Raw genomic sequence first — 26,535 nt, 5'->3', positions numbered from 1 at the left:
CACCCAGCCCCCAACTCCCCTCCCATCTAGTCACCATCTGTGTCTATGGGTTTGTTTCTGTTTTATTTGTTCATTTATTCTGTTCGTTAGATTCCACATGTAAGTGAGATCATATGGTATTTGCCTTTCTCAGTCTGACTTATTTCACTTAGCATAATACCCTCTAGGTCCATCCATGTTGTCACAAATGGTACTATTTCACTCTTTTTAATGGCAGAGTAATACTCCATTGTATAAATGTACCACAATTTCTTTATCCTATCATCTAATGATGGGGATTTCGGTTGTTTCCATATCTTGGCTATTGTAAATAGTGCTGCAGTGAACATAAGGGTGCATATATTTTTTTGAATTAGTGTTTTGGATTTCTTCAGATAAATACCCAAGAGTGGAATTGCTGGTAATTCTATGTTTAATTCTCTGAGGAACCTCCATACTGGCTGCACCAATTTACAACCCCACCAACAGTGCGTGAGGGTTCCCTTTTCTCCACGTCTTCGCCAACACTTGTTGTTTGTTGATTTATTGATGACAGCCATTCTGACAGGTGTGAGGTGGTATCTTATTGTGGTTTTAATTTGCATTTCTCTGATGATTAGTGACATTGAATATTTTTTCATATGTCCATTGGCCATCTGTATGTCCTCTTTGGAGAAATGTCTCTTCATGTCCTCTGCCCATTTTTTAATTGGGTTGTTTGATTTTTTTGGTGTTGAGTTGTATGACTTTTTCTATAAGTTTTGGATATTAACCCCTTATCAGATGTACCATTGGCGAATATCTTCTCCCATTCAGTGGGATGTCTTTTCGTTTTGTTGATGGTTTCCTTTGCTGTGCGGAAACTTTTTAGTTTGATGTAGTCCCATTTGTTTATGTTTTTTCTTTTGTTTCCCTTGCCCAAGGAGATATATCAGTAAAAATATTACTAAGAGCAATGTCTGCGAGTTTACTTCCTATATTTTCTTCTAGAAGTTTTATGTTTTCGGGTCTTGCATTTAAGTCTTTAATCTGTTTTGAGTTCATTCCTGTATATGGCGTAAGAAGATGGTCCCTCTGCTCTTCCGTCCTCTCCACTCTCCTGCCCCCCTGCCCTTCCCTCTTCTCTTCCTCTCCTCTCCCTATTCCCTCCCTCCTCTCTCCTCCCCTCCCCTTTTCTCCCTATCCCCACCCACTCCTCTCACTGTCTGCCTCCATTCTCAGACACATCAAATTATCCGTACTGGTGAGCTGAATGTAGATGCTGATCATATTTTTCTATCTAAGCCTGGGCCACACAAATAATAGGCAATGTATACAGTTTACACACAGAACTGACTCAAAAATTCAACTGTTGATGGTTGTGGCTACCAAAACAAATTGTTGTGACAATGTTAAGACTGAATGGGACTAGTGGAAATGTGAACTCGCAACAGTGTGAAAACTACTGTAGTTTTCTCTTAAGAGTAAATAAACTTGGTGGAAGGAAAAAAAACTAAAGAAATAAAAAAGTTGAAAGTTCCTAAATTTGGTAAGACCAGAAAGACCGATTACATGGGTTTTGATTTTTGTTTTCACCGTTAACCTGTAGTGTTAGATGGAGATTAACACGTTGCAGTTTTCCCAGAAGAAAGCCTGACTATCAACACTGCTTTTCCATTACTCCTCTCGACAGTAATTTTCACAGCCTCAGTGTAACCATGAAATTAAACCTTGGCCAAATAGAACTTATTTATTTCCCTTTCATTGAGCTGGAATCAAAGATCCTGGGCTCTCTGGTTTCCAGCCCCTTTTCAGCAAACATCTAGCACCACATGGTATAATCTACACTCCAACCCCGCCTGCCTCACTGGCTTCAAAAGGAAAACTGACGGGGGCCAACCCAAGCTTTGTGATGACCACAAATCAACGCCTCTGTGAAAATCTACTCGTAGAAGCAGTAGCACCCACCACCTTCCCCAGCAGCACCCACCACCTCCATCCACCATGCTCCCCCAATGACTAAAAGATGAAGCGGCCACCCCTCTGACTTGTCACCAGTTTAGCCCCTGGCTCACTGTCACTCTGCCCATCTATGCTTCTCTTAATCTGCGATGATTTCAGAACTCTCAGAGATGATCTTTCCTACACCATGGCGTCCTCGTCCCTGGACCTCCTGTCTGTCTCAGCCACTCACTCCCAAAGTCATCAATCTCACCATCACTGGTGACTGCAACGCCCTGTAATCGCAGGAAGGAGCACCACACTCTTCAGCCATCTTCTCTCCCATATTTCCAGCTCACGCCCTCTACTCATCTCAGCCTCAACAACCCTTCAGCCTGCATGGGTTGAATGGTACAACCCACCAATTCTACCAACTTTTTGCTACCCTAGAACGTCATCATGTCCTCCCTTCCTCAGCCAGCTTCAATTCCACAATTACTGCACTGCACTCATCCTCTACAACCTTGCTTTTTCTTGCTGTGTGGCACTTGCTTGGAAAAACTACAAATCTAGTTAAGCTCAACTCTGTCTATTCCATGCCTGTGTCCACCCAGTTATCTCAATGGCCAGAGAAAAAAAAACACACAACAATGCTCACTTTAGATTTACAGCCATGACCCCCATGGGGGCCCTCAACGTTGCAGGGCACTCATGCTACACTCCGTTAGCCCAGTGAGTCTCCCATTCTTCGGTGACTATTTCTTCCCCCACTTCAAGCTCACCCTAACTTAATGGCATTACCTACTTTGTTACTGGCAAATGGAAATGATGAGAATTTTTAAAGCTCCCGTCAGCACGTCTGTACCCATGTAAACCCACGTAACTGCCTGTGCTCCCATGTAAGGCCAATCCCTCCACTTGGCACTAGATCCCAGCCCCTCACATCCTTAACCAATGCTTTCCCTTCTTTTCCCAAACAATAGATTTCCCCCTGTCTACAGGGTAAGTCCCATCTGCATACAAACATGCCATTTCCCGCCCCCCATTTAAAAAAATAACAAAAACTTAACATCACTGGCCCTTCCTGCTAATACGCCATTGTCAGCTCTCCTTTAAACAACAAAACTCCTCAAAACACTTTTCATACTAGCATCTCCAACTCTCCTCCTCCCATTCTTCCTTAAAATTCCCCCAAAAGACTTTCACCCCATCTTCTCACTGAAACTAGTCTCAACAAGGTCACTAGTGGTCTCCAGGCTGCTAACTCCCAGAGCGGATTATCAGTCCTCATCGCCCTTGACCTGTCAGGAGGATGTAACCCTCCTTCCGCTGAGAAACACTAAGCTACTCCATTCACAGGACTTCCGGTCCCCCACACACCTGCTCCACCATAAGCTCTGCCATCGGTTTAATGGGGACTCTCTCCTGCAAGTTGATTAAGCCACGAATGTTACAATCATCTTTGTGCTCTTCCACAGCCCATATCCCATCCTCCACTGATCTCTTGGACTCTATCTTCAAAATGCATTGAGAATACAATTACTTACCACTCCAAAAGGTACTACCCTGACCCAAGCCACCATTATTCAATAAACAAATAATTATTGGCAGCTGAGTGGCTCAGCTGGTTAAGAGCTCACTTGGGAGCACCAGCTCTGAGCAGCAGAGCTGCGGTTCGGATCCCACATTGAGGGCCAGTGATGCTCGCCTTCTGCAGCTAAGATGATGAACAAATAATTATTGATGGTCTAGTACATGCTTGGAGCTCTTCTAGGTGCTTAGAATATTGTAAGTGAGCAAAAGGAATTTAAATTCTAGTGGCAGGAAACAGAATGCAATAGTATTTATTGGATCTCAGTAACAGCATCCTAACTGGTGACCCCGCTTCCACCCTACCCACCCCCCCACAGTGTATTGTTAACACAGCAACGAGTGCTCCTGTTAAAACCTGTGACCACGCAGGTCCTCCATGAAAACACAATCTCATCTACAGTTAAAGTCAAAGCCTTAGAATGGCCTATATGTCTGGCCCATCTGTAACCACATCTCTAACCACTCTGCCTCCTGCTCACTCCAGCCCAGCCACACTGACCTCCCTGGAGTTCCTCAAATGCACGAGACCCACCTCAGGACCTTTAGATGTAATATTCCCTTTGCTTGGTACATTCTCCCCCCTGACATCCATGTGGCTTGCTCCCCCACCTCCTTCTAAAGCTTTGCTCAAGTATCACCTTCTCAGAGAGGCCTGTGCTGATGACCCTACTAGAACAGAACTGACAATCTCCTGTTAATACACTCAAAACCACCAAATGTTCTAACAATTTTAATATTTCCTTGGATACATCCCTCTTGGAAACCTCCACCCTCCCTCCTGCTTCAGCCTGGTTCGGCTGGTGGTCTGTCATCCTGGAACTCCCTCTACCATCATCCCCGGAACTCTCTTTGCTTCTCTCCAGTGTCAAACTATTGCCTGTACCATTCTTTTGTGGTTTGTTGGTAAAATACATCTTCCAGATGCTTCCTTAGAAAAGTTACCTGGAAAGTCATTTATTGAGAGCTTCCATATCTGAAAATGTCTTTGTTCCACCTACTTATTATTTGGATATAGAATTCTAGATTTAAAATCATTTTTTTGGGCTGGCCGAGTGACACATTTGTAAGGAGCTGGCTTGGGACCTCAGCTCTGAGCAGCAGGGCCCTGGTTCGGATCCCACATGAGGGCCAGTGATGCTGCGTCCTCTACAGCTAAGATGGTGAACAACAGCTCAACCTGGAGCTGGGCTGCTGGGAGTCGATGGCGATGGCATAGGCTGAAGTGAGGCTGCAGTGGGCTGCCATGAGCCACGGTCCCATGGCCGGCAAGCGACTGCCTCAGCCAGAAAGAAGAGCGCAATGATAATACCTACATGGGCCAGTGAAGCGACGTCCTCCACAAGTAGACTGAAGAACAAAAGGACAGCAACTTGTCTGTTCCCCTCCCCCAATTCCCCAATAAAATCTTTAAAAAAAAAAAAATCTTTTTTTTTTTTTCAGAGAAGTCTGAGGGCATGATTTTAATGGCTTCAAGCTTTCAATGTTGTTACTGACAAGTCCAATACCATTATGATGACTTATTTTTTTATATGAAACATGTTTTTTCTAAAAGGTTTTACAATTTTCTCTTTATCCCCAATGTTCAAAAATACCAAGATATGCCTCAGTGTGGGTCTTTTTCCACTGACTGTACTGGATGCTTGATGGATCCAGTAATGTGCTAATGAAGGTTTAATAATTATTTCTCCAAGGGGGAAAAAGTCATGGTTTGCAGCACTTGCCATTTTCTGCAGTGTAAATCCTCCTGCTGTGGTAAATTTCAAGGTAGCATGTGATATCACTGAATGTGCAGTTGTCAAGAGATGAGCTGTAGCACATCACTACCTGGTCTTTTCACCGTACAAATAAAATAGATACAGATAACCTCGAGAGCATAAGTAACAGTGGAGTCATTGGGAAGAATTTTTAATAATGACTGTGTTTAACAATCAGCTTACAAAATTCCTGAAAATTTAACAATTGGTTCTCACGATCCAGCTTCAGCTAGATGGCCCTGCCAATCTGGAAATTTATGGTCTTCAGTGCTGAAAAATGGTCTTACGCTGTTTCTTGTCTGTCATTTTCTCTATTGCTCCTTCTGGAATTAGCCAGATGTTGGAACTCTTGGGTGAATCCTCTAATTTTTTTTTTCATCTTTTCTCTCCAATTTTCCTCCTCTTATTCTAATTTCTTAAAGAGATTCTCAACTGTATCGAACATATTTTAAACTTCTAATGCATGTCACTGTTCTAGTAATGTCCTTACTCTTATAGCTTCAATTATTTCACTGAATGTAATGTTGTTTCTTTATTCTGTTTGTTTTATTTTGATCTCTCTCTCAAGATAAAGGCTTTCCTTAAGTGACTCATGATCCTTAGCGTCCGTATTTTTTTCTGAAGCATGTATTCTAACCTATAATAGATGCATTTTCATTTATTTTTACCAAAAGATTTTTGGATTGAGCATTAAGAGCCACGTGTTCCAAAAAAAATAAAAAATAATTTCAATACATTATATTTTCAATGCATTAAAGTATAAGATGGTTAATAAAATGTGTTACATTAGGATACAATTCTGCGCAGGAGATGGAATAGATACAATACATGAGTTGAAGGATAAGTTGCAGTTGGCCTAACACCAACGAACTAAGAAAACTAAAGAAAAAGTCAGCCTGAGCAGTCTGTTGGAACAACTCACCGGCGTTGGATCTGCCTTGCAAAATTGTTGCTGGAAGCTGAGCAGGGAAACTGGACTTCGCTGTGCAGGGTGGCATTGCGGAAAAGATCACAGAAGTTCTCAAAGAGCTCCAAAAGCTCATCTGACGTGTTCTCAAACACAGCGATCACCTCTGTTGTCACCATATTGTACACCACAAAGAAAGATGCCTGCAAAGCACAGAGAGAGCTAAGGGACAGCTGAGTATAATGCCATGCCTAGCAAACTTAGCACCTGGCTGAAAATTCCAGCTACCCAAGTGGAACACACAAAGCCCTCCGCTCCAGTACTAGGTAGGGCCAAAACATGGCTCCAGGTGGTTCTGGGAAAGGAGGAGGCCTCAGCCGGATCTGTCAATCAAAGGCCTCAGTGTTGCCAGATTTCCCACTGTACCTGTGCTGCTGTATTACTGAATTGGCCAGCATATATGTATGAAAAGGTTCTCAAGCTTTCATTTCAAACTGTATTCAAAAAATACATTTCAGTATTTTTCCTTCTAAGTGTTTATTCCCTACTTGCTCCCCAACCCACCCCGAGATAAAAAACACTTTTTTAAAATGCCAGATTTAATTTTCCTTCCTGCTGAGAAAGTGATTTGCAGCCTGGAGCTGCCTGTTGACAAATTATTTTCTCTTGTAAATGAACAGCTGAAAGTTCAATTTAGGGGCATTTATTTTTCCTCTTAATAGTTCTAACATGCAGAGAGACACCTTAAGTACACTGTGTCCGAAAACTACCCAGGCAAACTGTAACCAAACAAGGCTCTGCTGCTGAAGAACAGAAAAATCAGAGAGGCACTTCCATTTCTTTCTTTATAAACGTTGTTTTACCCAAGGGCATCTGTAAAATGCATTTGAGATTTGTAGCAATTAAGATCAGAAGGGGAACCTGAAAAGCATTCAAATGCCATAGGTGACAGAGTCACTGTTTTTTTCTGAATGGGATCCTGGCTGACGAGCCCTCTTCCTCTAAATTTCCAGTGTTCTGCTTGGCCTAACAGGGATGTGACAGGAATCCCTAGTTTTTGTTACAGTGACTGTGACAGTGTGAATCAATCTGCCTGTTTCCAACAGGGCTCTAGAAGTTTCCAGAACACTGGGATTAGTATTCCCCCTCCTATGATTGAGTTTAAATCTCCATTACTAATTTCTGGTGCCATTTGGCCCACCTGTTTTACTAGTAATTAGTCCTTCCCAGAGCTTATATTACATGACTTTTTGCGAACCCCTGGCAATTAAATTTGGCTGTAAATTAAAGAGACTGGAGGGTAACCTAAGAATAATACCCCTGATATTAAAAAGGCTTTGTTTTTGGATGCACCTTTTACTCATTAACCTTATTGGAACCTATCAAATTAAACTGAGGAAGGAAGGAAAGACAACTAGGGCAGAGAGGTTGGGTTTAAAGTTACAAACTCGGTTAAGCAAAGCATAGAGCCCTAGTTACATTTCTGACTACAACTTATCACAGCTACCAGAAACAAAGAGGTCATGTTTTAGCAAAGGACAAAAAGGATAATCTCAAATGCAGCAATCGCAGACATTTTACTCCCTCCAAAGTAAAAAGTAATTATAGCTCAAACCTAAATAAAAGGCTGACTCATGCTCTTTCTATAGATCTGGACAGCTCTTTGATCATATCAGGGCTTCACCAGGACCCATCATAATTACATGAATACAGAATTACACAAACATCTACTCAGCTTCCCTCCAGGGCAGATCGGGAATCACAGGACAGGTGGGTACAGAAGGAGTCAAGGGCTTCTCGAACTCCAGTCTCCCGTGACGCATAAGATGAACTAGATGCTCGCTCGTGATGGCAAAATGGGTGACAGGAAAGAAAAAGAATCCAGAAAAAATTGATCTCTAACCGTATTACTCAGCCCCCCCCCACCCTTTTTTTAAGAATACATAAGTTATGATTCAGAAGACAAATGTTAGGAAACCTTTTACCCTGATGGCTGGTAAGGGTAAAAAGTCTCTCTTAATGACAGAATCAGCGGCAGGGCAATGAGAGACACCAGTCTCAGATGCCTCTGTGGTTTATTGGTTTGCTCTCTGTTCAGAATTTCCAAACTAGCATCTAAGGAAACAATCTGGAAACAGGAGAACAGGGGCAAAGGTACTGAAAAGTGGTCTCTTACTTGGTCAACATTGAAGTGGACAGCTTCTCAAAGGGAAACAAATTACCCTGAATTTCAATACAGTGTTTCAACCCAACAGTCTTAGAGGTTTCTGTGCTCTTGCTACCACTTTATTCTCATTTGAGAAATGTTCCTTTCCTCTACCAACATCTTTCACCCAAAGTAAAAAACCCTCTGGACCTGAAGGCCTGATGACAACTCACGTGGGAGTTCCAAACTGTGGGCTTCCTTGCAAACCGTTTCCTGCTCTGCAACCCATCTTTCAGCACATGAGCAATGTCAGGGTAAGTCATAACACTTAACTCTGTTTAATGAGCTTACGTGTTAGTTACCTTTTAAAGAAGACTTTGTGAAGAAGTATATTGACATTCACCATTTAAGCAGAAAAGAGAGGCTAGATTTTCAGAGGATTTTCTTTTTGCATGGTGGGCTCATTCTTATTGCCAGAACTAAAACAGTCAGACCAACAAGCCCCGTCTTACAAAATCAAGGCAGGATTTTCCATAGATAGTCCAAACCTTGACCTTGTAGCATTTGGACTTCTACCTCAAGGATACTGAAAATGCTGTGCAGAAGGTAGAGGGTAATGACAGAGGAGATTATCTACACGTCAAAGGCTTGAGATTTAGCCACTGACATGTAGATAATCACCTCTGTGATTATTATTCAGTCAAGCATATATATGTGGCTAGAGAAAAATGGAGCTGTTTTCAATTTGACTGAGCCTAGGATTGCAGAAATTCAAGACTATGTAAAATGTGTATTTCTGAGAGGCTGGCGACAGGCAAAGGAAGAAACCATCCCATTTTGCCCAGAAGATTGGAGGAGTGAAGGGCAGAGAGCCCCTCATACCTGAGACGGATCTGTGACCCTCAAGGTCACTACATCCTCACTAGTGTACTTGATAAACAGGTGGTTTTCGTCCAGAAGCTGCATTTTCCACATGCGCAGCTGCCGCAGTTGGTCAAAATACTGGAAGAAGCGCCTCTTGGCCATGGCGCTCCCGTCTTGCTCTGCCCGGCGCCACAGGTACACGAGCAGCCTGTGTTTCAGGGAGTTGATGAAGGGGTCCCGGAAAGGATTGGCCATGCCCGTCTGGCTGTCCCGCTGCACCTCGGGGAAAACAGCGGACACGGTGAGCAGGTCATCCTCGTAGCAGAAGCGGCCAATGGTCCTCACGTCGATGAAAGTACCTTCAGGCGTCACCTGGAAGACATGGATGGTCTGCTGCTGCACGGACAAGATGGCCAGGATGTTTTTGTACAAGTACAGGCCTTGGTTGTGCGACAGGACCACTTTGTCACACTTGAAGGTACGCGTATCACATAAGCGGCCAGTGTGCAAGTCAATGATGTGGAGGGAATAGTCCTCCAGAGGGGACCGTGGGTTGGGGGTCACGGATTCACTGTTCCGATACACCTCATAAAAAGGAGGGTGGGGCTCGTCCGGGAGGTAGGCGGCCGAGCCCACGATCACACACCGGCAGTCGTCCGTGAAAAGGCTGCACTCCCGGTTCAGGTGCTCGCCGTTGGCTGCTACGTTGGTGATGTGCAGCAGGACAAAAAACCGTTCAAAGAGCCGGCCGCGGATGTTGACTGACCGCTGGTCGTTGCCATTGGACAGGATCTCCCCCTCGTAGCCCTGCAGAAGGTCCTCGGCCGCTTGGCAGCCCTGGTACTCGTAGATTTCGAGAGATGTCTGGTCTGAAGAGAAAGCAATAAAGTAGCGCCCATCAGGTGAGAATTTACGCAAGAAACAGGGGGGCTTCTCCACGTTGACAACTGTGAAGTTGGGGAAAATGTTCTGGTGGAACACCCGGACCTGATGCCAGTGGGTGCCCGCCTTGCCTGAACTGATCCGCCGGCGCTCCAGGCGGTGAATGACATTTTGGTTCTGGATTCTTCGAGGTTTGATGGTGGAAACATGATGATCCATTATCACATCTCTACATGGAAAAGTAAAGTAGAAGAAAAGAAAACAAAAGCTATCAAAACATGTACAAGTCACACAGATTTCCCTGCTTATGTCCTGACCCTGGGAGCTCCCAAGATGATGGCGGTCAGCACTTTTCTTTCCCAGATTATAGTCGGGATGGTCCTGACACAGTTCTGAGTCTAGAAACACGTTTGAGAGAAGGATCTAATTCAATTAGAATGTCTTCAAAGCATGCTTAGCTGTTAGGAATAATCAACAGAGTAAACCTAGAACTGCATCAAATTTGTTCAGTGTCCGAGTCACGTTTAATGCATATTCATTAAAAATATATATATTTATCAGGCATTAAGATGCCCATACCACCCAAAACAATCTACGAATTCAGTGCAACCCACATCAAAATCCCAACAGCATTTTTCGCAAACAGAAAAATTCATCCTAAAATGCACATGTCATCTCAAGGAACCCTGAAAGGCCAGCCAGCAGTTTTATAAAAGAAGAACAAAGGTGGAAAATTCACCCTTCCTGATTTCAAAACCTATTACAAAGCTATAGTAATCAAAAAGTGTGGTACTGGCATAAAGACAGACAAATGCACCAATGAAATAGAACAGGCTTCAGGTATACAAGCCTGAAATTCAAGGTCAGAGAGCCCCAAACATAATAAACCGGAAGAAATCCATACCAGATACATCATATGTATGTGAAGAACTAAAATACAAAGTAAAAATCTTGAAAGCAGCCAAGTAAACAATACATTACTTACAGGGGAACAATTCACAAGTCTGTGGATTTCTTAAGAGACACTATGATGCCAGAAGGAAGGAGAACAATATTTTTTTTCTTAGAGCAACATTTTTAAAGAGCTGCCTCTGTTTCATCCTTCCAATTTTGGCTAAAGTAGTAATGCTTCAGAATTTTTCCCCGGCTGCCTACATAAAGTGGTGCCTTTTTTCCATCCATATCAATCTATCATTTCACCCTATTTTTTTCCTCAGCCCTTAGCACTTTGAGATTATCTTATTTGTTTACCTTCTTAGTATAAATCTCCCCATAACAAACAGTAGGGACCTCATCTAATTCTTTGCTGTATTTCTTAAGCACCCAGGGCAGTGCCTGAGGCACAGTAAATACTCCTAAGTATGTTAAATGTATTAAGCGACATTTGACATGGGGCTTGAAGGATAAATAATTCATTAGGCAACATAAATGAGGAACATTCCAGAAAAAAAGGTGATCTAAAAAACACACTAAGAAAGAGCATGGCAGGAATCTGGTCAAGAGGGCAGAGTAAATAAACTTTGTGCTTGCCTGCTCCCATGATCACATTAAAATTACAACTATAGAATAATCAACCTAGAGAACCATCTGAAGACTAGCTGAACCAAAGTTCTGTAACTAAGAGAGAACATTTAACTTTCAACATAATAATGAGTTTGTTTGTAGGATTTTCATAAACTTTTTTTCAGGTTGAAATTGCATTCTATTCCTTCCTTGCCAATAGATTTTAATACGAAAGCCTGCTGAATTTTAAAATGCTTTTCCTGCATTTGTTAATATGTTCATATGGTTACTTTAATCTGTTATATGTTGAATTATTTTGATTGACTTTAAAATGCAAAAACAAGCTTGTAAAAAAAAAAGAGCATGGCACGGCACACTTGGGAAACAGAATAATTCCAAGTGACTAGAGCACAGAAGAGTGAGTGATACAAGAGAAAGAAGACTGGAGTCACATTAAAAAGCACTTTGTATGTCATGCCATGCAAGCTATTCAAGGTTTTAAGCAGAGGATTGACTGGAGTCCAGGTACTCTGTGATACCTGGAGACATCTGTGGTTGTCATAACTTGGGAGAGCGGGATGCTATGGGGGTCCGGCAAACAGAAGCCAGGGATGCTGCCAAACATCCTACACTAAATAGGCAACCCCTCTCACATCTGGCCCAAAATGTCAATAGTGCTAAGGTTGAGAAACCCTAATCTAGAGAAATACATGCACACATATAACACGAGACACGTACAAGAATGTCTGTACCAGGACTGTTAGCAACAGCAGACACTGACAACACTCCAAATGTCTGTCAACAGCAGATGAGATAAATTTATCCAGGCATATTCATGCAGTGGAATCTTATGAAGCAATGAATTAATGCACTACAGTTATACATAACACTGGTGAATCTCAAAACACAATGTTGAAGAAAGCAAACTGCAGAAAATATATACACGCGCGCGCGCACGCGCGCACACACACAGTGTGATTCCTTTTACGTAAGCTTCAAACAACTTCTAGTTTAAGCATACAAATATATATGGTATACAATTATGAAAAGCAAGGAAATTATAAACATAAAATTCAGAACAGTGGTTACCTCTGAGGAAGGTAAAAAATGGGATGGGGGTTGTGGACACACTAACAAGTCCAAGCGTGGGTTTTTTTTTCTTAAACTAGCATTGATTGTACCATTATTCTTTAAAGATTACATATTTTTATTTTACTTAGAATTTTTTTACTTAGCAAACAACCCTTATAAAGAGAAAATGAAGACAGGACAACACAATGAAGCCAGGAGTAGACAGAAATGCATACCATGAGGACCTGAGGAACTGTCAACCTTCTAATTTGGTTCTGACTTTCTCAGCACACAAGGCAAAGAGGAAAATGGTTCCAGAAATTGCACTGCCAGTAGGATAAAAACTCAATAGCTGCTCGGAAGAAGCACAGCTCTTTCAAGCAGGAGCGTTTAAAAGAAATCTCTCTCATGAGTTTTCTCAAAGGACTTTGGCATGATTAAGTGGGCAATACACTCCACATTGGAACAATGAATACAATATTGAATTTTCACACAGCTACTCCTTGTAACCGTGACATTGTTATGTGGCTATTTTGAAACAGCCTAAAAACACACACTATTAAGGCCTTCGCATTTTACAATACCAGGTAATGTTCAAAACTGCCTCAATCAATCTCTGTGCAGGACACGTCTGCCAATCTAAGATGGAGGAGACCAAAAGGGGATGGGAGAGGCAGGTCAGGCCCAGGAACGGGAGAAGGGATGAGCATTCGACAGCATCTACCTGAGCAGCCCCATCCGAGTCGGATAAAGTACACCACAGTTGTTCAACTTAGAAAAGACCACTGATTGTTTTAAGCAAAGTAAATGCTTGATGCTAAGAAAATCTGTGTACATTTTGAACAGTCCCATCTGAAATTCTCCGGCGTGTCTTCTGTAAGGTAAAGAAACCAGCACTGGAGTGGAGGGTGTAGAGGGATGGGGTAGGCAGGGGTGAAGGCCTGTTCGCTGCAGCTCCACATTATACAGGAAGTTCTTGCTGAACTTCCTAACACTTCTCTCAGTATGGTCTACCTCTATATACGTATATAAAATTTTATTATCTCATGATTATGGTTCCGGGAGGATATGGCAGAATTCTAAAAATCTTTTTTGCACTTGTTATTATTCTGATTATAAACACAACACCTGCTCGTAAAAATTCGAACAATATAGAGAAAGTATGCAATGCAAGTCTCCGGTCAGGGTGGGAGCTATGATAGGCGTTAGAGTAACATGTCTTTCCCAAACACTGGCCCTGTCCCGCTTTCCCTATTCCAGGGGATGGCATGGCCACTCCTGTGCTAACAAAACCAGAACCTGAGAGTCTTCCTTGATCTCTATTTTCCTCAGCCCTCATACCTGACCAGTCACCAGAGTCAGATTTTTATCTCCTAAATAGTCCTCTAATCCTCCACTTGTTTCTATCATGACCTGCCAGCACCCTTACCCTAAATTTTATACTTTCACATCTATACATGACTGCAACAGTTTCCTACCTGGTCTCCCTAAATCCACTTGTCTACCTCCAATCCATTCAACAGCCAAAATTATTATTTTTTTTTAACGCTTTTGTGATCACATCCCTTCCACCACAGACTAAGACAGGTCCAGCATCTTGCCACTGCTCTCAATGATAAGATCAAAATCCTTAACATGCCAACCAGGTGCTCAAGAGGTCTCAGCTCTGCGTTTCTGGCCTCATTTACCATTTACCCGTTTCTTCAGCAGGTGTCCTACCTCCTGCCTCAAAACCTTGGCACTTGCTGTTAACCTCAATCTAAAAAGAGCTCTTGTCGCTTTGCAGGGTTAACTCCCATGTCAGGTATCAGCTTAAGCACCCGTTCTTAGACAAGTCTTCCTTCACCTTCCTGTTGGATAAAATACCAATATGCGGGTCGGCCGAGTGGCGCAGTGGTTAAGAGCTGGCTTGGGACACCAGAGGGCCCCGGTTCGGATCCCACATATGAGGGCCAGTGACACTGCCCTCCACAGCTAAGATGCTGAACAACAACAGCTCAACCTGGAGCTGGGCTGCCGTGAGTCGCTGGGGATGGCGTAGGCTGCAGTCCCTGTGGCAGTGGGTTGCCATGGGCTACCGTGTGTAGCCAGCAGCCAGCGTGAGCGGCCAGCAGCCGCAGTGAGCGGCCGGTCAGAAGCTGGCGACTGATCTGCCTCACCTGGGAAGAGCGCAATGATGGTGCCAACTTAGGCCAGTGAAGCGACCTCCTCCACAACTAGACTGAAGAACAAAACGACAGCAACTTGTCTGTTCCCATCCCCCAAATCCCCAATAAAAATCTTTAAAAAAAAAAAAACCAATATGCTAGCCACACCTCTCCATCACAGCAGTTAGCACACTTGCCACTGCGTCTCTGCATTTTACTTATGTCTATGGCACCAGATGGTGGGCGCGTGCCCAGTCCACACACATGCATATTCTGTATGCCCATCACAGTACTTGACACAGCGTACGCGTCCTTTCCTGAACCGCTGGATCTGCCTCATGCCAAACAAGTTCTTTGCCAACTCCGGTATCCGCCAGGGCGGCTCCGTCTGCCTAGGATGTATTTCCTCTGGCCCTGACCGTAACTTCTCAAGTTGCAGCTGAAGGGACGCCTCCTCCAGGAAGTCTCCTTGGGCCACCCTATCTAAAACCGGCCTCCCCTTATTTGTCTCCTCCAACGTGAACTGTCGCAATCTGAGGTTTGGACGTTTACTTGCATGGATATGTGCTTAATGTTGGGACTTCCTCGCTCCACTGTCCTCTCCAGACAGGAAGGAACCATGACTACACAAGTCACCTCCGTTTTCTCAGCGCCCAGCCCTGGGGCTGGCCCGTTAAGTATGCGTTTGGCACGTTACTGACGGAACGAAAGCAAAGCCTGGCGGAATCGGACCACTAACGCCATTTGTGGTTCTCAGCAAGTCCTCTTCCTCTGACTGGGGTCCCAGTTTCCCCTTGGGGGGCCGGTGCACGGATGCCTCCATTCTTTTTGACAGCTTCCAAAACGGGCAGGGGAGACACCGAGGGGCGGACACCACCACCACCCCCCAAGGGGGCGCCCCCGGAAAGAAAAGCCCGGGGCGGGGCCTCCATGGGAAGAGAATTCCGAGAGAGGGCGGGGGCCGCGGGGCTTCGGCGACATGCGGGGAGGGGGCCGCCCCATGGCAGTAACCTGAGGAGGCCTCGGGGAGGGCCTGACGGGTTTGGAGGCTGGGCCAAGGAAGGAGAAGTCCTCACCTGTCTGTCCGGGCTCAATGGGCCGGGGCGAGGGACCCCCCGGCCGGCTCGGCGTGCACCTCCCCCGGCCCCGCCCCCTCCATGCTTCAGGGCCCGCCCCCGCTTCCGGTAGCCACCGGAAGTGCGGCGCAGCGAGAGGCGACGTGGGGAGAGCGCGGCGCCCGTCAAGCCGGCGCGACGGGACGTTACAGCGCCCCCTGGTGGCCGGAGGTGGGATCGAAGCCACAGCGGCCCAGTTGGCTGCGAAGGACAAAAGGAACCCAGGCCACCTCGGCAGTGCTCTGCGCGCCTGCCGGACGCGTTTGCAAAACTATGCATGAAAATTTAATTTTTCATCTCATGATTAGATGCGCCATCTCATCGGCTGTGAAGCCATCTGTCTTCTGTTGTCTCCTAGACACTGAGCGCTTTGAGGACAGGGCTGTACTTTTCTCTGAACTCAGGGCCTGATCCGTTTGCTGGCACACAGGACATACAGTGAACGCTTCTTGCACTACCTTAGTCCACAACATTTACTTGACTTTCACTTAATCGTTATCACAGCCTCTTACAACCTGGTTCCTCCCTGGAAGCCTTCGCTTTGTCCTATTTCTGGCCAGACAGCCTGTCCCCCAATTTTCCCACCTCAGCCTCCAGGTCTCAGAGCAAATGTCACCTCTTCAGAGGGCTTCCCTGACGGCTCCCATTTCACCACCCTCACGCTGTTTCTTCATAACATTCATCACTAACTGATATTGCCTGGTGTGTGCCTTCAATTCGGAATGAAGTCAAGAGCCAAAGCTTTGAGCAGAGGCGCCGCATAAACCAACTTATGTTTTCGAAGGTTCACGCTGGCGACCACAGGGAGAAGGGACTATTGAGAGACCAGCCAGGAGCTACTGCAATAGTCCAGGCAAGAGATGACGGTGGCCCGGACAGGGTCGATACGGGTGCAGGTGGTGAGAGGTGGTCAGATTTGGAATACACACTGAAGATGGAGTCCACAGGACTTGCCAATGGATTGGATAAACAGTGTGAGAGACAGAAGGGGAAGAGGCAATGATGTCCCAAGATTATCTGGCCTACGTAACTGAATGCTTTTGCTCGGAAAGTAATAGCACATTTGGGTTAGGCTACATTGGAAGCCATCTCCACAGAGGACAGGGACCATTTCTGTTTTGCAACTATTGATCCCTGAGGGCTTACGCGGTGCCAGGCACATAGGCACTCAATAAAAAGATGAGTTGAGTGCTGACGATGGTCTTTTATACACGCAGGGCGGTGCCTCGGTGGGATCATCTTCAAGCACACCAGATGCCACGCTTTATTTCCACGGCTCTGCAGCCTACCTGTCTCAGATGTTCCAACTTATAAGTCCCTTCCACTCCCCGCCTTGTCCTCTCACCCTGAGAAGAACACTGAGTCCTGAGCCACCACTGCACCCCCATGCCCCTGCCTCCTTTGTCCCTCTCAAGAGTCCCCGTGTACACAGGGTCCCCAAGTAAGTGGGATGATGGAGCGATAGGGAGAGACCTGAAGTACTTGAGAGCTTTCTATCCACTCCAGTCATCCTGTGACTTCTCTGCCAAGGCTTTTTAACAACTCTGCTCGCATGAGAGGCTCTTGTTCTTTCTCCCTTTCTGAAAGAGGCTGGCCGCGCTCTTTTCACCTCTATGTTGTGGCAGACATTTCTTGCCCTAAGTATTATACCACCACCACCCTATCACCATCATCATCATCATCATCACCATCATCACCACTACCAACCCTATAATCAAAATAATGGCCATCGCCATCTGGTACGTATTTACTGTAAGCCAAACCCTATGCCAATCATGTCACCTACGCTATTTCATTTAATCCCCTGGATGACACTGGGAGTTAGGTATTAGTATCCCCGCTTTACAGATGCAGAAACTGAGGCTCGGTTTCACTGGACTCCTTGGCTTGACAGGGCTCACTTCTTCATAAACGCCCTTTATGGCTATTTGCAGGAAATGCTCAGTTTCTGCTAGCAGTTCTTCAGCCTTCAGATTCCAAACCCAAATTCTTATCAACTCTCTGAAAAGGTACCTGCCCTCCATGCTCTTGGCTAAATGCTCCATGCGGTGATCCTGCAGCCTTCTGTTGTTCTCGGACAATCTTGCCACTGCCGATGGCACCCATGACTTAGCGCTCGGGCAGTGGGATGAGTTTTGTTCTGCTTGGTTTCAGGGGAAAGAATAACTTCCAGATTTGGGGTCAAGAAGAACATGGCAGCAGCTGTTTGAGGCCATTACTGTTTTACCTTTTACTGATTTCTTGCCAAAAAATCACACACACACACACACACACACACACACACACACACACACACACACACACACACAGAGCTTTCTCTTGGCTTGAAAATGTTTAGGGAGACTTGCTCTCATTCACATGGCAGAGAAGGAAAGTCTGGGCTTTAGAATGAGACTGACTTGGGTTTCAACAGGACATCTCTTGCTGCGCCTGAGCTGGCATGCCCCGGGAGCATGAGTTGCACTGCAATCTAGTTCCTGCTGGGTCAGCCAAGCGCTGGGAAACTGGCAGAGGGCTGGCTGCATCAGCCAGAAAAAGAATGTCTCCCCCCCCACCACCACACTGGTCCACCCAGAGGACTTGCCTTTTTTTCAGTCAATCCACTCATGGAGGACCTTTGTCTTAATTCACACAAAGGTGCCTTATGGTAGCAGCAACGATTATTCAAATCTGATTTTTGCCCTACGCGAACAGTGCTACTTGAGACAAGTGAGTTCACCTATCTGCTCTGTTCAGCCACTCTTTTTTGAACCCTGGCTCATGTGCCAGGGCCAACGTGAACAAGTCATGATTCCTGCTTCAGAGAAGCCTGCCGTCTCATTAGAAAGACACTCACAAACAGCTCGTTTCTATAGGACGCGGCGAGCACTCAGTTGGAGGTCTGTGCAAGGTGGGCGGATGGGCACTTAACCCAGAACTCCAAGAAGAGATGCTACAGAAGATGCTGGAGGAAAAGGTAGGGCAGTGTTCCAGGCTGTAGGGACGGCGCGGGCAGAAGTATGAGATGCGAAACAGCATAGTGTCTGCAGGGAACAAAGCACAGCTTGGTGTTACTGAAATGCAGAGGGTAAGGCGGGCAGTGACAAGAGAGAAGACTGCGGGCTCTGAGACTCACATTTCTCATCTCTAAATCAGGGATAATGTATTACCTCAAACAGTGCTAGATCCGATTAAGGATCCAATCAATGATTGCCTCCATGCCCAAGTAGATCTGAAACTTCTCAAGGGCAGCGACCGTGTCTGAAAATTAGATCTATGGTTATTTATAGCTCACCTGGGCCCTGGGTACAGTCCGCATTGAATCAGTAGTTTTTGGTTGTCTAGTGCCTAGCACAGATTAGAGGCCTAATATGTGTTGGTTGAGTGAATGGATGAATGAATGAATTAAGCCAAACCTGAAGTCTGGGCTCTCCTCCTTCTAGATGTGCCTGATACGGGCTTGGAGGAAGGAAAGGAACCTTCTTTCCTGTGGAAGTAGCTGCTGCAACCACACAGCAGAGCCCTGTGGACCGTGTCCCTTAAACCAGGGGTTCCCTGGGTGTCTCAGGGCCATCTCGTCCCACCCTCCACTGTCAAGGGCAGGATACGGGAGATGGCTGCAAAGGAAGAGACTGGGGGCCGAGGAGGCAAAGCCCAGGGAACATAAAAAATCTTAGCTGCAGGGAAAAGCACTCTTCTTCCTATGAAAGCAATGAAATTAGAGGTAATTGGGAGACATAGAGATTTGATAAAACCTAGGGAGGCTCTCAGGTGAGGGGGGCCAGGACTGGCTGGGGAGATGGAACAGCTGGTCCTCTCCTTCAGTGCCCGTAATCGCCCCTCTGTCATGATGGCTGAACAAACAGTCCTTCCTGGCCATGTCCCCGTGCTGCCCTGTAATGGCGGCAGCTGGGACGGCTGGAGGAGTTGGGGTGGCCTGGCTGCCCAAGGCACGAGCCTCCTCCCAACCACTGCCCCATTGCCTGGGGTCTGGGAGCCCAAGAACTGTGCTGCTGGGACCTGCTTTGAGGACAGGTGGCTAAGCTAGGATTGCCCTCCTGTAGGCGGCAGGCCAACAGACAGCCCGGGAGTGGCGAGGGGCAATCTGTGGGGGAGGGACTGGGCATTCCCTCCTTCCCTTTCACCCACTGAGGATCCAGTGGCGAGTAACTCACACTGTAAAATAGAGAATGGGCTGCAGATAGTTCTGGTTACAGAAGCACAGAGCCAGGTGGACACAGCAGGTGACAGCTAGCCCAGGTGTTCCTTAGTTAGAGAAGGTCTTCAAGAAGCCGTGATCTCTAACTACATCTGGTGCATGGCTGTGGGGTGACAGCAAAAGGGGACAGCAGGTGGCAAAGCACAAGATGAGAGGTGCCTCCTAGAAAATGTGTTTCACTTCGGGAGGCAGGTTTTGAAGGAGTTTGCTGAAACAATAGAACCGCGGCAAGCGATTTGGAGGAGAGCACCATCGCGCTGACCAGGAATTACAATTATAAATCTTAGGGGAATGGAACAATCCAACCCAGAATGTTCACTACAACCAAAATGTCTTACGGCAGCGGAGTAACTAAGAAATAATAGCTATAGCCCCTCAAGGTATATTAAGCATTTTTTTAAAGTCAATGGTGTTGACAACCAAGTCATAATATTGTAAAAGTTTGTGATGAATTTAAATGTCAAAGTAGGTCCCAAATTGTGTCCACGCCAAGTCTAAAATGTTTCAACAGGAACATATGGGAAGAACAATGGCTGGAAGGGAACATGACAAAATGGTTTTGCATGGGTAGGAGATCGCGGGTGATGTTTCTTTTGTTCACATTTTTCTCCATGAATTATTCCTATGATTCACGTTTTTCACATTATTTTCACAAACTAAAAAATGTTACAGCCAAAATTGGGAACAAACAGACCGTCTACCAAGAGGGGACTCTAATTAAAAAAAGGAAGGTAGTGGGCCGGCCGGGTGGTTCAGCTGGTTATGAGCTCGCTTGGGAGCACCAGCTCTGAGCAGCAGGGCTGCGGTTCGGGTCCCACATGAGGGCCAGTGACACTGTGCCCTCTACAGCTAAGATGCTGAACAACAGCTCGACCTGGAGCTGGGCTGCTGTGAGTCGCCGGCAATGGCGTAGGCTGCAGCAGGGCTGCAGTGGGCTGCCGTGAGCTATGTGAGTGGCTGGCAGCCAGCATGAGCGGCTGGTAGGCGGTGTGAGCTACCGGGAGCCGCTATGAGCGGCCGACCAATGACCGGCGACCAATTGCCTCACCTGGGAAGAGCACAATGATCATACCAACATGGGCCAGTGAAGCCACGTCCTCCATAACTAGACTGAAGAACAAAACAGCAATTTGTCTACCTGTCTGTTCCCCTCCTCCCAATCCCCAATTTAAAAAAATCTAAAAAAAAAAAAGAAAAGGAAGGTAGAGAGAGAGGAATATGAGAAAAGCAGTAGGTAGAGTGTGGGCCTATTTGGGGGTGGGGAGGGCGGTGGAGGAGAATGTTTACATGAGTAATAAAAAGTCAGCAAGTTTATATATTGATCTGTTGACAATGGTTATTCCCAGGAGGCGTAAATAGGAAGAGAATCTCTTTCTACTTTATATAGAGTGCTATTTCTTTTTAATTTATAATGAGCATATTTTAGTGACAAAATCAGTACAGGTACTTAAAGTATTTCATTGCATCCTCATGTTCACTCTAGCATTATTTACAATAGCCAAGACATGAAAGCAACCTCAGTGTCCATCGACACGTGAATGGATAAAGAAAATGTGGTACACACACACACACACACACACACACACACACACACACACACACATGAATAGTATTCAACTATAACAAAGAATGAAATCTTGCCATGGGTGGACCTTGAGGGCAGTATGCTAAATGAAATAAGTCAGATAGAGACACATACTGTATGATCTCACTTATATGGGGTGGGGGCGGGAAAGAAAAGAAACGAAGCTCACAGATACAGAGAACAGATTGGTGGCTGCCAGAGATAGGAAAGGGGGAAAGAGGCAAAATGGGTGAAGGGAATCAAAAGGTACAAATTTCCAGTTATAAAATAAATAAGTGCTGGGGATGTAATGTACAGCATGGCAACTATAGTTCTTACAGTATTGCATATTTGTTTTTTTTATTGTAGTGGCAGCTCAGCTCAGCTCGGGCTGGGAATCAAACCTCTGTTGCTCAGAGCTCACACTCTTGAGTGAGCTCTTTACCAACTGAGCCACTCGGCCGGCCTCCTGTATTGTATATTTGAAAGTTAGTAAGAGAGTAACTCTTAAAAGTTCTTATCACAAAACAAAAATTCTATAAATAACTATGTGTGGTGACGGCTGTTAACTGGACTTATTGCAGCGATCATTTTGCGATATATATAAATATCGAATCATGACGTATACCTGAAACTAATAGAATGTTATATGGCAATTACACCTCAGTTTTTTAAAGTATTTAAAATAAAATACAAGCAACAGCACACACAAAAAATGGTAGGTTGAGAAAAACGCTGAGTTTTCAAGCTGCTTTTCAAAACCTCAGAACAATGCCATCTGTGGCCAGAGCATCTCAACGAGGACAAAATAATGTTTCCTTCATTCCACAGCCCAGAGACACTGCACTCTGCTAAGCTCAGTTCGGATCCACAAGCCCTTTGCGCTAGCATCTATTGTGCACAGGTCACCTGTCTAGGCACTGGGAGTGGGGGACACGGGGAAGGGACAGAGGAGATGAAGATGAATCCCTGTCCTCAGTCTGACTACAGTACAGGGCGGGGGGGGGGGGGGGAGGAAATTCACTTAGAAAGAAAAGCATGGGATCTTTTTGAGCGAGCTGTTAACCACCTGAGTCACCTGGCTAGGCACTGGGAGTGGGGGACACGGGGAAGGGACAGAGGAGATAAAGATGAATCCCTGTCCTCAGTCTGACTACAGTACAGGGCGGGGGTGGGGGGGGGAGGAAATTCACTTAGAAAGAAAAGCATGGGATCTTTTTGAGCGAGCTGTTAACCACCTGAGCCACTTGGCCGGCCCTCAACATGGGATCTTTTTGAAGTCTCCATGGCCTGCTCTAGGTCTGCAGGGAGAAGGCAGGGGTGTGACGCAATTAGTATTGATCCTTAGGGAGATCACTCCAGGAGCTTTGGGAAGATAGGCAGGGAGGGTGGAGACAGGGATGTGAGTGGTGGGAGAGGCAGGGCCATCTTCCCAGGTGACAAAGGCCCGTGTCAGGGGGCGCGACCAGGGAGGCCCTTCCATGGACCAGCTCGTAAGGGTGGCAAGCAGGCAACAGGCTGATATACGCCCTCGGCTCTCAACATCAGCTGCCCAATGAGCGCTACTGGGGAGCTTTAGAAATCCTGAGTCCTGGGTTCCATTCCCACATACTCGGATTTAATTGATCTGGGGTGTGGCCTGGGCATTGGGATATGTCAGCGCTTTCTAAAGGGGAGTGGGGTTTGAGAGGCACTGCTCTAGAGCACCACTGGAGACAGAAGGAGCCCCAGGGGTCTGTCCCCAGACGAGCTCTCCCACCTACGCCTGGAATGGATGCCGAGCAGCCGGTGCTCTTTATCGCTTTAAATTTGGAGCTTTTCTGCGGACGTGACAACTGAGTCCTCTGCAGCATTGAGAGCATTCTGCTCAGTGTGACCCGTTACTTTCTGTCTTCCAGAAATGTGTTAATCGCTGAATCCACGGTTGGTTCCTCTTCCTGTTTTCCTCGACACTGTGGGTCTATTTCCTTCTGTACATCACAGCCTTCACCGTGGGATTTTGAGAGGGCAGGAGGAAAACCCTTGTGTTCAGGGAGCCACTCTGACCTAGAGATTCCTTTCTGTCTTTCATGGGAGCAGGGGTGCCGGAAAGGATTGTGGCCCTGGGGACATCCAGCCTTCCTAGTCCCCAGTGGTCGAAAGAAGAGAACAACATCATTTTCAATATATTCCTAACGAAGCTGAGCTCTGTCCCAAGATGACAGAGGTGGGCATTTGGAATCAGAAGTTGATATTTGTGATGTGTAACCAATAACCACAGGAGCTGGCGTGATGTTTGGCCATCCCTTTCATGGGTGAAGCCACCAGAGTCACTCTCTCCTCCCTCCATCCCAATGACAAACACTAAAGGCTGGAAGCCCAGGCCCAGCACAGAGGGCAGAGCATTTGGAGTGTGGGTGTCTGGGGGGCGGGGGTGAAAGCCTCCAATGTGACCACAGTAAGATCAGTCACACTCCACCCCAACAGGAATCTCTCCACATGGCCAGCCGGGACGGGGCTCGGCCACAGCCCATTCCCCCGCCAGTTCATCAGTGGCAAGTTCGAGAGACAGCCAAGGTCCTTCCGGGGACCTGGCCAGCAGTCTCTGCCAGGGATCTGGTACAAGGGGCACAAAGTGACAGCAGCTAAGAACCACCGGATGGTCTTCTGACCCACATGGGGCAGGTTGAAGGGAGGAGGGGAAGAGAGGAGTGGGGACAACTTCCCCTGCCACCCTCACAAAACATGCCTGTCCGCTGGGGGCTGGGCCCCTCAGGGCATCTGATAAGGTTGTTAAGTCAGCTGAAACACCTGCCCCGCCATCTGGCACTTTCATCCCCCAGACAGGGCCACCCAGGCCTCCTTGTCCACCTCCTTGAAGCCAATGGGCTGCAGGGGTCCAGTGAGAATGAAAACCCCCCAGGTCCCAAGGGCTGTAAGGCAGCGTTCCGTGTTCCCAGGTAAGACTCAGAAACATTTCTCCGACTTTGTTAAGCAATGGGCCTCTAGTGATGGTGTGTGCGTGGGTGGGGGCCCTCTCTAAGGCTCCGGGTAGTTTAAACATGGGTTGGTTCTGGCCTCACTGAGATAACAGAGCCGGGTAGTCGGGGGGCTGGAACAGGAAGAGTTTAAACAAAGCTGCCCTCTGTCCATATCAGACTGAAGCAGAGCAGCAGCCCAGGGACCATTAATCATGTCAAACGCTGGGCTTCAGGTGCTTATCTGTTGGGCCATCACCTCATCCCTCTGGTTCTGGGCTCTGGAAACCATAGCATGTGGGGAGAAAACACAGCACCTATGTTAGCAAATCTTGTTAGGTAGGCTCTCTGTCGTGGCACATGACCCATTCATGTATATATGCAGCTGTTGCAATAGAGTTCCACCTTGTGTTACGAACAACACCATTGGGACTGCTGGAAGTAGTCTGTATCCCAGCCTGGGCGATTATTCTACAGGTGTGTGGATGCGTAAAACGTCACCCAGCTGTACACTTACGTGTCCTGTATGCACTACTGTACTCTCTCTATATTATCCCTCTACTTATAAATTTGAAATTAAAAAAGAAAATCTACTAAACAAAAAAAAAAAAGAAAAAGAAATCTGAGCAATGTTAAGATCTCAGGTTTAACAGCTACCCCCACAACCAAGGGCCCTGGCTGTGTGCCCACAACCGTAGCTGGATCCGTGCCTGCTGGGGATTGGGGGGCAGGGATGGAAAGTGGGGAGCAGCAAGGTGGAAAGAGGTAGAATTTGAAGTTCTGTATGTGAATATTGACTCTGCCATTTCCTTAGTCACTCTGGGCAACTGACTGGCCTCTCTGTGCCTCAGTTTCCTCACCTGTAAAGCGGGGATAATAGTCCTTGCTTTTTGGGTTGTGGCGAGGATTAAAGATGATTCCAGGGCCAGCCGAGTGGCGCAATGGTTAAGAACTGGCTTGGGACGCCAGAGGGCCCCGGTTTGGATCCCACATATGAGGGTCAGTGACACTGCCCTCTACAGCAACTTGTCTGTTCCCCTTCCCCCAATTCCCCAGCACTGTTCCTGTCCCCCAATTCCCCAATAAAAATCTTAAAAAAAAAAAAAAGACGATTCCATGGAAGGCAGCTAGCACATGGCAGATACACACTGAATGCCAGTGCTCGTCACTGTGTAATAGCTGGTCCCTCAGGAGCCTGTTTCTCCTGCTTACCTGTCCTCACCTTAGCTTGACACACCCAACATGTGACATGAACTTCGATGTGACATGAACTTCGATGTGACGTGACACCAGCTTCTCTTTCCTCCTTCTCCTCTCATGCACCCCAAGATTTTCCAGTTTCAACTGCAAAAGTCCTGCTTATCAGCCTTGGCCTGCCCCATCCCTGTAAGAGTGGGTCAATCCTTTCTACCGTCCATCCCACGAGACCACTCCATCCCCCACTCTGCAACCAGTGGCTCCGGCAGCAGCCCATCCACACCAGCCATGGCCAAAACCCTACCTGTCGGTTCAGGACACCTGGGGCTGGGATTCCCATGGTGAGTGAAGAGCACATCAAACGCCTACCCAGCACTTGCCAGTGGAGACGGGAGTGGGGCCAGTTTTCAGGACCCAGGATGTGGGTGGGGCAGACTCAGCGCCCACATGCAAGCTACTTCTGTCCACTCAGGAATGCAGACACGTGAAAGGCATCAGTGTCCACCTGAGTACATCCTTCCCCAGCCTGTATACCTGTGCTGTGCGGAATTCACCGCTGTCCCAAGACAAATCCCTTCCTCTATGAGCCACCAGCAGTTTTCAAAACCACTGCCTCCTGATGGGTCCACTTTACTTCCCTTCCTGCCAACTAGAACCAGCCCAATCCCTTCTCTGCACTCTCAGCCTCCAAATATATATATATATATATATATATATATATATATATATATATATATA

The 26,535-nt window shown here is 46.5% G+C and overlaps 1 protein-coding gene across 13 annotated transcripts in view; it reads right to left on the bottom strand.

The window, feature by feature from the left end:
* DET1 (DET1 partner of COP1 E3 ubiquitin ligase) overlaps positions 1 to 26,535 on the bottom strand; it is a 63,406-nt gene that overhangs the window by 10,925 nt on the left and 25,946 nt on the right. Inside the window, exons 1-4 of one of the 13 annotated variants that reach the window (XM_019665212.1) lie at positions 15,843 to 15,933; positions 10,151 to 10,274; positions 9,182 to 10,032; positions 6,169 to 6,356 (exon numbers count right to left, since the gene is read on the bottom strand). In XM_019665212.1, coding sequence (XP_019520757.1) covers positions 6,169 to 6,356; positions 9,182 to 9,418 — 425 coding nt within the window. In that variant the 5' untranslated portion in view covers positions 9,419 to 10,032; positions 10,151 to 10,274; positions 15,843 to 15,933. The other 12 variants (XM_019665209.1, XM_019665210.1, XM_019665201.1 and 9 more) reach the window with 12 other exon arrangements.

This window comes from Hipposideros armiger, unplaced genomic scaffold, assembly GCF_001890085.2.
Source record: "Hipposideros armiger isolate ML-2016 unplaced genomic scaffold, ASM189008v1 scaffold_436, whole genome shotgun sequence".
NCBI classification, from domain to species: Eukaryota; Metazoa; Chordata; class Mammalia; order Chiroptera; family Hipposideridae; genus Hipposideros; species Hipposideros armiger.
The sequence above is the reverse complement of the archived record's forward strand: the minus strand, read 5'-3'. Positions and strand labels throughout refer to the sequence as shown.